Source organism: Stegostoma tigrinum, chromosome 2 (assembly GCF_030684315.1).
Source record: "Stegostoma tigrinum isolate sSteTig4 chromosome 2, sSteTig4.hap1, whole genome shotgun sequence".
Taxonomy (NCBI): Eukaryota; Metazoa; Chordata; class Chondrichthyes; order Orectolobiformes; family Stegostomatidae; genus Stegostoma; species Stegostoma tigrinum.
In genome coordinates this window covers 9,956,525-9,966,760 of record NC_081355.1, presented here as the reverse complement: position 1 = coordinate 9,966,760, position 10,236 = coordinate 9,956,525, and the positions used below count along the sequence as shown (strand labels likewise).

General features: G+C 47.1%; 1 protein-coding gene across 1 annotated transcript in view; it reads left to right on the top strand.

The window, feature by feature from the left end:
* acad11 (acyl-CoA dehydrogenase family, member 11) overlaps positions 1-10,236 on the top strand; it is a 145,986-nt gene that overhangs the window by 115,462 nt on the left and 20,288 nt on the right. Inside the window, exons 17-18 of the mRNA XM_059652195.1 lie at positions 2,847-2,918; positions 4,240-4,394. Of these exons, the coding sequence (XP_059508178.1) occupies positions 2,847-2,918; positions 4,240-4,394 (227 nt within the window). The remainder of the gene's footprint in view (positions 1-2,846; positions 2,919-4,239; positions 4,395-10,236) is intronic.

The window sequence follows — 10,236 nt, the reverse complement described above, 5'->3', positions numbered from 1 at the left end:
ACATGTCGTCTAAGGAATGGGAGGGGGAGTTAAAATGGTTCGCGACTGGGAGGTGCAGTTGTTTATTGCGAACCGAGCGGAGGTGTTCTGCAAAGCGGTCCCCAAGCCTCTGCTTGGTTTCCCCAATGTAGAGGAAGCCACAAAGGGCACAGCGGATGCAGTATACCACATAGGCATAGGTGAGCATCTGCGTGATGTGGAAAGTCTTCTTGGGGCCTGGGATGGAGGTGAGGGAGGAGGTGTGGGGGCAAGTGTAGCACTTCCTGCGGTTGCAGGGGAAAGTGCCAGGTGTGTTGGGGTTCGAGGGGAGTGTGGAGCAGACAAGGGAGCCCCGGAGAGAGTAGTCTGTCCGGAAGGCAGACAAGGGTGTGGATGGAAAAATGTCTTTGGTGGTGGGGTCGGATTGTAGATGGCGGAAGTGTCGGAGGATGATGCGTTGTATCCAGAGGTTGTTGGGGTGGTGTGTGAGGACAAGGGGGATTCTCTTTTGGCAGTTATTGCGGGGGCGGGGTGTGAGGGATGAGTTACGGGAAATGCGGGAGACACGGTCGAGGGCATTCTCGACCACTGTGGGGGGAAGGTTGCAGTCCTTATTAAAGAATGAGGACATCTGGGATGTATGGGAGTGGAATGCCTCATCCTGGGAGCAGATGCAGCAGAGGCGAAGGAATTGGGAATAGGGAATTGAATTTTTGCAGGAAGGTGGGTGGGACGAGGTGTATTCTAGGTAGCTGTGGGAGTCGGTGGGCTTGATATGGACATCAGTTTCTAGGTGGTTGCGTGAGATGGAGACAGAGAGGCCCACGAAGGTGAGGGATGTGTTGGAGATGGTCCAGGTGAACCTGAGGTTGGGGTGGATGAACTGTTCGAGCTCCTCTTGGGAGCACGAGGCGGCGCCAATACAGTAATCAATGTAACGGAGGAAGAGGTGCGGTTGAAGGCCAGTGTAGGTGCGGAATAGGGAATGTTTCACATAACCTACAAAGAGGCAGGCATAGCTTGGGCCCATGCGGGTACCCATGGCCACCCCCTTTGTCTGTATGAAGTGGGAGGAATCGAAAGAGAAGTTCCCCTCCACTGACACCCTCATCCGCCTGTCCAAACTCGTCCTCACCCTCAACAACTTCTCTTTCAATTCCTCCCACTTCCTACAGACTATGGGAGTGGCCATGGGTACCTGCATGGGTGAGGATGAGTTCAACTAGGCGGATGAGGGTGTCGATGGAGGGGGACTGGTCGGCCCTGCAGGACTGCAAGAAGTGGAGGGCCTTTAGGCCATCTGCATGGGGAATGCAGGTGTATAGGGACTGGATGTCCATTTCCTACCTACTAACCTCATCCTGCCCCCTTGACCTGTCCATCTTCCCTGGACTGACCTGTTCCCTCCCCACCTCCCCATCTATACTCTCCTCTCTATCTATCTTCTCTTCTGTCCATCTTAGGTCTGCCTCCCCCTCTCTCCCTATTTATTCCAGTTCCCTCTCCCCATCCCGCTCTCTGATGAAGGGTCTAGGCCCGAAACATCAGCTTTTGTGCTCCTGAGACGCTGCTTGGCCTGCTGTGTTCATCCAGCTCCACACTTTGTTATCTTAGATTCTCCAACATCTGCACTTCCCATTATCTCTTATCATAGATTTACATAGGATATCTGGTCAGCATGGACCAGTTGAACTGAAGGGTCTGTTTGTATGCTGTACATCTCTATGACTCTAAATATCACCAGTTGGCATGGTGGGATTTGAACTCAGAGCCGAAGGGCCTGTGGATTATTGGGAATGTGTTATTGCCACTGCACCATGGGCTCTCATTGAGGCAATCATCCCAAACCCACCCTGGCCCCCAGGTCAGGTTTACCAATTAGTGCTCTTTCTGCATCATTTATCTTTTGTGCTCATTTTCTTAGGTTCCTGGGCATTAGTCGGCACATTTTAAATGTTGCTTTCATGTCAGAAGGTGTTAGGTTTATGAAGAAACTGAGCAGTGTGTCTCAGTGAGATGTGAAATGATTCAGTACAGATGTTTAAAAAAATTTTTTACATCTGGTTCAAACCAGGTGGGGGACTGGACTCCTTAAATGGACACGTCCGCTGATCAATCCATTTTCAGTGCTCTGATTACTGTTCTAAAATAGAATATAGCATGGATATTAATGTGGGGAAGATAAACAATGATCAACTTTGAATACACTGGCTTATGAAGGAACTCCTCACCAGTTGGCATGGTGGGATTTGTTTATTGTGAACCGAGCGTAGGTGTTCTGCAAAGCGGTCCCCAAGCCTCTGCTTGGTTTCCCCAATGTAGAGAAAGCCACAAAGGGCACAGCAGATGCAGTATACCACATAGGCATAGGTGAACATCTGCTTGATGTGGAAAGTCTTCTTGGGGCCTGGGATGGGGGTGAGGGAGGAGGTGTGGGGGCAAGTGTAGCACTTCCTGCGGTTGCAGGGGCAAGTGCCAGGTGTGTTGGGGTTCGAGGGGAGTGTGGAGCAGACAAGTGAGCCCCGGAGAGAGTAGTCTCCTTGATACGTTTATGGGAAGATGGTGTCAAGGTAGAAGATCAGCAGATTTGAAGGATCCAAATGGTATCCTCTTATTCATTTTTGTATCCCTCCATTTGATCATTTTTGAAAATCAATTTTAACGAGAAACTGAATTGTAACTGAGCCAGTGCAAATTTAAAGTGCATTTTTCATTGCATTTTAAATGGAGCTGTTTATCCCTTCATATTGAATAGCTATTGTCTCATTTGTGTCTGATCAGGGTTTTGACTGGTCGTTGTAGATTTGAACTTTTATACTTCTCTTCACATGTTTGGAAACTGATGTAACTTCACTCTGTTCTGACAGATGCCCTCCATGGTGGACACTTTGAGATACATTTCAACAATGTTCGAGTTCCTATATCCAACATTCTATTAGGTGAGTCTATAAATGCATAGGCTAAAAAATATCCAGACACATAATACCTACAGCCAGCAGACCCATTTCCTGGCGCAGACCCTCCTCATTTTAGAACCGTCTCCCCATCCCCCATTTCTAATGAAGGGGCAGACCCTCCTCATTCCAAAGCAGCACCCTCTAGCGAAATAGTATGTGCGGAGGCCATTCAGCAGGTCACCTCTGTGTTTGCTGTCCTTTCAGAGACAGTGGGCACATAGCACCTTGGTACGGCCACATCTGGCGGACTGTGTACAGCTTTGGTCTCCTTAATTTGTGAATGGATTTAATTGCATGAGAAGCCGTTCAGATTACATTTACTCTTCCCATTACTGAGGTTTTGTCTTGCGAAGGAAGGTTGACCAGATTGGGTCTGTACCCACTGGAATTTAGAAGAAGTAGAAGTGATCTTGCTGAAACATAGAAAGATCCGAGGACCCTTCAATAGGGTGGATTCTGAAGGGATGTTTTCCTCTTATGAGGGAATCTGGAACCAGGGAACACAGTTTAAAATTAAGAGAACTTCCTTTTAAGGTGGTGATGAGGGGAGGTTTTGTTCTGTTGTAGGGTGGTGGGCCTGTGGAACTCTGTTCCCCAAAATGCAGTGGAAATTGGGTCATTGAATGTACCCACAGCAGGTAAAACAACTCTACTGAGGCCGGTATCCAGTTACCAAACCTCCCTTTATTTACATGTGCACAGTTGTTGATTTTAGTACCGCCTCATTCATAGTCAGGCACCAGAGGGTCAGCATCCCTGACACTCAATCTTTTTACGTCAGCCAGGGCTCCCTGATTGGACCACATTAACAGCCCTGATCAGGGAACTCATATTCTATGATGCCAACTTGATGACCTCATTACAATCGCTACAGCAGGGTTGGGTTGATTTTTTGATAGGCAAGGATTACAGGAGAGGGGCCTGATAGGAGAATGAAGTTGAGCCCACCTTGTCACATTGGTGACCATGAAGGTGTTCATGCGAGGACATGGTGGGCCGGGATTTCTGTAAGGAGGGCCAGTGATTAACCGACTAATCTCTTCTGTGCCTTTCTCATTGTAACTGTGTACCTTCATAAATGCTCTGACAGGGAAAGGCCTGGCCGTGGATTTCTGTGGGGATTGTCCTGGAAAACCCTTGTCAATGAGTTTTCCTGCCGGAGTGAAGCGAAGAGATTGGGGGCTGGCGGGGGGGCGTGAATTTTGGAAATTGAGGGGTGGGTGCGTAGTGGCTTGATAGGTTTGCATTCTGCCGTGGTCGAGAGTTGGGTTGGGTTCTCACCTTCCCCCGTGATCTGATCTAGGTGAAGGGAGGGGATTCGAAATAGCCCAAGGTCGGCTAGGACCTGGACGAATCCATCATTGTATGAGGACGATTGGAACAGCCGAACGCGCCTTGGAGCTGCTGTGCCAGCGAGTGGCTCAGAGAAAGACTTTTGGGAAGAAACTTTATGAACATGTAAGTAGGCATGACTGTGCCAGTTATCCTAAAAACTGGGTAGGATATTCTGTGGAAAGATTGTGAACACCTAGGGGCTAAGTTGAAAACCACAATTCCAAGCTAATAATTACTAACTGAGCCGCAGGCTAACTGTCTCAGGGTAAGTAAGGAATCAAACATGTGGCTCTAAGATTGGTGAGGGAGGAATTGATGTGAGTTTCTGTAGCGTTGGGAGGGAGCTGGTGTCTGGTGGGATGGGCTTCATCCTAACCTTACTGGGACCAGTGCCCGAGTGAATTGCATAACTCAGAAGGGTCAAAAGACGGCAGATGCTGGGAACACCACCACCTACAACTCCCCCCTCCAATCAGCTTACCAACCTGACTTGGAAATATATTGCAGTTTCTTCACTGTTGCTGGGTCAAAATCCTACAGCTTCCTCATTAACCATGCTCTGCATGCTATCTGCCACCCTGCCCCTACCCCCATGGACTGCAGCAATTCAAAATGGTAACTCACCACTTTTTCAAGGGCAAATAGAGCTGGGCAACAACTGCTGGCCTAGCCCGCAATGCTGTGAATGAGCAAAAAGGATAAAACCGGGCTTCCGTCTACCATTTATCTTTAAGTTTAAGGTGAAATTAGAAACAAAACCTTGCGCAGAATATGTCTGCGCCCTTCAAAAGATATTAATAAGCAAAAGTTGCAGTTGTCGGGGATTAACACTGATACAGCTCCTGCACAGAAAGCTTCACTTCCTCGCAATTGAAAAGAGACTTTGTGGATGGAGAGATTGGAGATAACACATCCTGCCCTAACAGTTGGACAATCCATCTCAGGATTTCTGCAGGATTTCCACTCCACACCCATGTCCTTCCAGAAGATGAGTAATATTATTTGTAGGCCAGGCACCAAACTAGCATACAGATTGACTCACAGATGTGACCACTTACAGAAGGAAACACAAGTCAGTGAAATCAGCCCGAAGAGCAAAAACAATATTGAAAGAAAATCTTCAGTTGAGTTCTTCAGCTTGGATATATTTACAAACATTTCTAAAAAAAAATTGTTTGGAAATTCTAGAATATGCGTATTCAGTATTAGTTACACATTTCCTCAGAATGGTTGTATGTTTGCATTTTGTTCGTTGACAGAATGTGGACATTGCTGGTTGGTTGAAATGCCAGGTGAAGGTCTCCTGTTCCAATGAGCACTAATGAAGATTGGGTGATTGAATAAAACATTTACACTTTTGGCCACTCTGAATGCAATTCTCCCATCCTACCTTCAGGTTAGATCACATTTACCCTTCAGTGTTTCTCAAGGTTGACCCCCCCCGCCACTATTCTGCCAAGTTTCTATGTTGTATCAAACAGATCTCAATTATTTTCATTTTTTTTTATTTCATGAGCTGCGAGCATTGCTGGAAAGACCAGCATTTGTTTCTGATCCTTGATTGCTGGCTCAGAAGGTGGTGGTGAGCTGCCTTCTTGAATCGCTGTAGTCCATGTGGCATGGGGACGCCCACAGTGCTGGTGGGGAGGCTGCTCTAGGATTGTTACTCTGAAGAAACGGTGATGCAATGATCAGGATGGTGTGAGGGAACTTGCAGGTCGTGATAAAGGTCAGAGGTTTATAGCGTGTTTTTGTGTCATTTGGAAATAATTCTGTTTGTCTTTCCCCACAGGCAGGCAAAAAAATCCCAATGCACTATTTTGGAGGTTTTAGTTTTAAATTTAACCTCAATTAACAATCCATAGTGGAACATCTAGTTATTACTATATTTCTGTGTGGGAGAGTTTACTGAGTAAACATTGCTTCCTGCAGGAGACGAAAGGACAGAATAGATGGTGAAGAACTGTTTCCATGCTTGAAAGGCTGAGAATTACGAGAATGTAATTGGTGAAAGAAGCAAAAATGCCAGGAGGAAAGACATTGAAATGTGAGGCTGGATGAACACAGCAGGCCAAGCAGCATCTCAGGAACACAAAAGCTGACATTTCGGGCCTAGACCCTTCATCAGAGAGGGGGATGGGGTGAGGGTTCTGGAATAAATAGGGAGAGAGGGAGAGGCGGACCGAAGATGGAGAGAAAAGAAGATAGGTGGAGAGAGTATAGGTGGGGAGGTAGGGAGGGGATAGGTCAGTCCAGGGAAGACGGACAGGTCAAGGAGGTGGGATGAGGTTAGTAGGTAGATGGGGGTGCGGCTAGGGGTGGGAGGAAGGGATGGGTGAGAGGAAGAACAGGTTAGGGCGGCAGAGACAGGTTGGACTGGTTTTAGGATGCAGTGGGTGGAGGGGAAGAGCTGGGCTGGTTGTGTGGTGCAGTGGGGGGAGGGGACGAACTGGGCTGGTTTAGGGATGCAGTAGGGGAAGGGGAGATTTTGAAACTGGTGAAGTCCACATTGATACCATTAGGCTGCAGGGTTCCCAGGCAGAATATGAGTTGCTGTTCCTGCAACCTTCGGGTGGCATCATTGTGGCACTGCAGGAGGCCCATGATGGACATGTCATCTAAAGAATGGGAGGGGGAGTGGAAATGGTTTGCGACTGGGAGGTGCAGTTGTTTGTTGCGAACTGAGCGGAGGTGTTCTGCAAAGCAGTCTGTAAGCCTCCGCTTGGTTTCCCCAATGTAGAGGAAGCCACACCGGGTACAGTGGATGCAGTATACCACATTGGCAGATGTGCAGGTGAACCTCTGCTTAATGTGGAATGTCATCTTGGGGCCTGGGATAGGGGTGAGGGAGGAGGTGTGGGGGCAAGTGTAGCATTTCCTGCGGTTGCAGGGGAAGGTGCTGGGTGTGGTGGGGTTGGAGGGCAGTGTGGAGCGAACAAGGGAGTCACAGAGAGAGTGGTCTCTCCGGAAAGCAGACAGGGGTGGGGATGGAAAAGTGTCTTGGGTGGTGGGGTCGGATTGTAGATGGCAGAAGTGTTGGAGGATGATGCGTTGTATCCGGAGGTTGGTGGGGTGGTGTGTGAGAACGAGGGGGATCCTCTTTGGGCGGTTGTGGCGGGGGAGGGGTGTGAGGGATGTGTTGCGGGAAATACGGGAGACGCGGTCAAGGGCGTTCTCGATCACTGTGGGGGGAAAGTTGTGGTCCTTGAAGAACTTGGACATCTGGGATGTGTGGGAGTGGAATGTCTTATCGTGGGAGCAGATGCGGCGGAGGCGGAGGAATTGGGAATAGGGGATGGAATTTTTGCAGGAGGGTGGGTGGGAGGAGGTGTATTCTAGGTAGCTGTGGGAGGCGGTGGGCTTGAAATGGACATCAGTTACAAGCTGGTTGCCTGAGATGGAGACTGAGAGGTCCAGGAAGGTGAGGGATGTGCTGGAGATGGCCCAAGTGAACTGAAGGTTGGGGTGGAAGGTGTTGGTGAAGTAGATGAACTGTTCGAGCTCCTCTGGGGAGCAAGAGGCGGCGCCGATACAGTCATCAATGTACTGGAGGAAGAGGTGGGGTTTGGGGCCTGTGTAGGTGCGGAAGAGGGACTGTTCCACGTAACCTGCAAAGAGGCAGGCATAGCTGGGGCCCATGCGGGTGCCCATGGCCACCCCCTTCGTCTGTAGGAAGTGGGAGAATTCTCCAGCATCTGCAGTTCCCATTATGTCTGAGGAGGAAAGACATGTCTACACCAAGTGGTTAGGGTCTGAAATGCATTGCCTCAAAGTGTAGTGGAGTGAAGAATTCAAAACTAACTTAGTTTTGGAAAAAGGGAAAAACATGCAGAGAGACGGGGGAAGTGGATGACTGACACCAGACAGATTGATTATTTGGAGAGTTGGTGCAGACTGAGTGGGCTAAATGATTCTGTGATTAATTCCAACTGTTCCGGATTAAAGATAATTCAGATCAACACTTTTTAAGGCTGTATGTACCACCTTGACTTGGTGGTTCTGATGTTTTATGTAACTGCTTCAACTGGTGTAGCATTGTGTCATACAGGTGTACAGCACAGAAACAGACCCTTCGGTCTAACTTGTCCACGCCGACCAGGTATCCAAAATTCATCTTGACCCATTACCCAGCATTTGGCCTATATCCTTCTAAACCCTTCCTGTTCACACACCCACCCAGCCGCCTTTTAAATACTCAAATTTTAAATTCTCAAAAGTCAATGGTTCACATTTTGTGCCTCTCTCACACAGTGAACACAGAAAACCAGTTGAGAATTGCCTTTGAAAGTTCATGCTGAAAGACAGGTGTGTGTGGTATTGAAACAAGAATGATCAAACAGTGTTATATGCCCCCTGGGGGTTAGTTAGCTCAGATGGCAAGACTGTGGAGTTAATAATACCAAGGCCATTAGTTCAATCCCCACACTAACCAAGCCTCCTGCCTTCCAATAAAGACTGTATGGGACCCTCTTGTAGTGGAGTGATAGGGTCACTTCACCTGAGCCAGAGAGGCCTCAGTTCAAGTCTTACCTGCTCTAGAGGTATGTAACAACATCTCTGAACAGGTTGTTAGGGGCAAACATGGTCAAATCTGTTGTCCATGTGACAGAGCATGGCAATGATAGATGGTGGTAATGTTAGATTGGATGTTAAAGTCAGACTCCACCTCAACATGGTCATCATTTCCAATAATTTGTTGTTAATTATTTCCCAGACCCATTGTTTGTCTACATTTGATGTGTATGATGTATTAAGGTGGTACCATGAACAAATAGCAGCTATTCTCCCCAGTAGGTAATTAGAGAGAGTCCTTTGAAAGATATAATATTTCCTAATTGATCTTTTATTCACTCATAGAAGGTGGGCGTCACTGGCTGGTCCTGCATTTATTTCCCATCCCTGGAAGAACTTGAGAGTGCTATCTTCTTGAACTGATGCAGTCCATTAGGTATTCCCACAACTGCGGGCCAGGATGGTCATTGTTTTTGATTAGATCTATGTGAGCTTACCACAGTGAGATATGATTAGTGCTGTTCTCTCAGGCTGATCCAAACTTAATTGAAGCAAATCGTCTTCTATGTTTGTAGAAATTGTTTACATCTGAAGTAATTTGTCTCTCTGAGCTGCCACTGTGAGGCGTAAATTGAAATGGGATATTTCTTGCTTAAATGTGACTTAATTAGCTTCATTGTCCCAGTTTGAATGTGGAAGGAAACAGAGACGTGTAAACTAGCTCATACCCCATGGCATTTTTCCTAATTCTGTGTGGCTTTCTGTCATTGCAAAGTTGGTTTGACATCCAACTTTGTTAATCATTCAGGCCATTTTTCCTGTGCTAGCTCTTTAAATGAGCTTCCCGCTTAGTCCCACTGCTACACTGTTCTCACAACCATGTAAATGTTTCCTTTGCAGGTATTTATCCAATTTACTTTTCAGATCTGATTAAATCTGTTTTTACAATCATTTCAGGTGCAATATTATATTCCAGATCATATGAACTCACTGTGTTAAAAATATTCTGCTCATATCTTCTCTGGTTCTTCAATCATTTATCTTAAGTGTGTGATCTCTTTTTCCCTGCTGCTAGGTGAAAATGGTTTGAGTTATTAACTCTATCACAACCCTATGTAATGTTGAGCACCTCAATCAAACCTACCATTAGCCTTTTCTGAAGAAGGGTCCTGACCTGAAACATCAAGCTTTCCTGCTCCTCTGATGCTACTTGGCCTGCTGTGTTCATCTAGCTTCACACCGTGTTATCTCTACCATTAGCCTTCTCTGATTAAAAAAAGCAAATGATTTCCAGTGTCTCTGGGCCCTCTACAAGTAATTCCTGATATATTCTGGTAAATCTTCGCTTGCTTTACCTCCAAGACTCTATCCTAAAGTGTGACCTGTGTGTTCATAAGGTCATAATAGTGGAATCAAGGGTTATGGGGATAAGGCAGGAACAGGATACTGATTG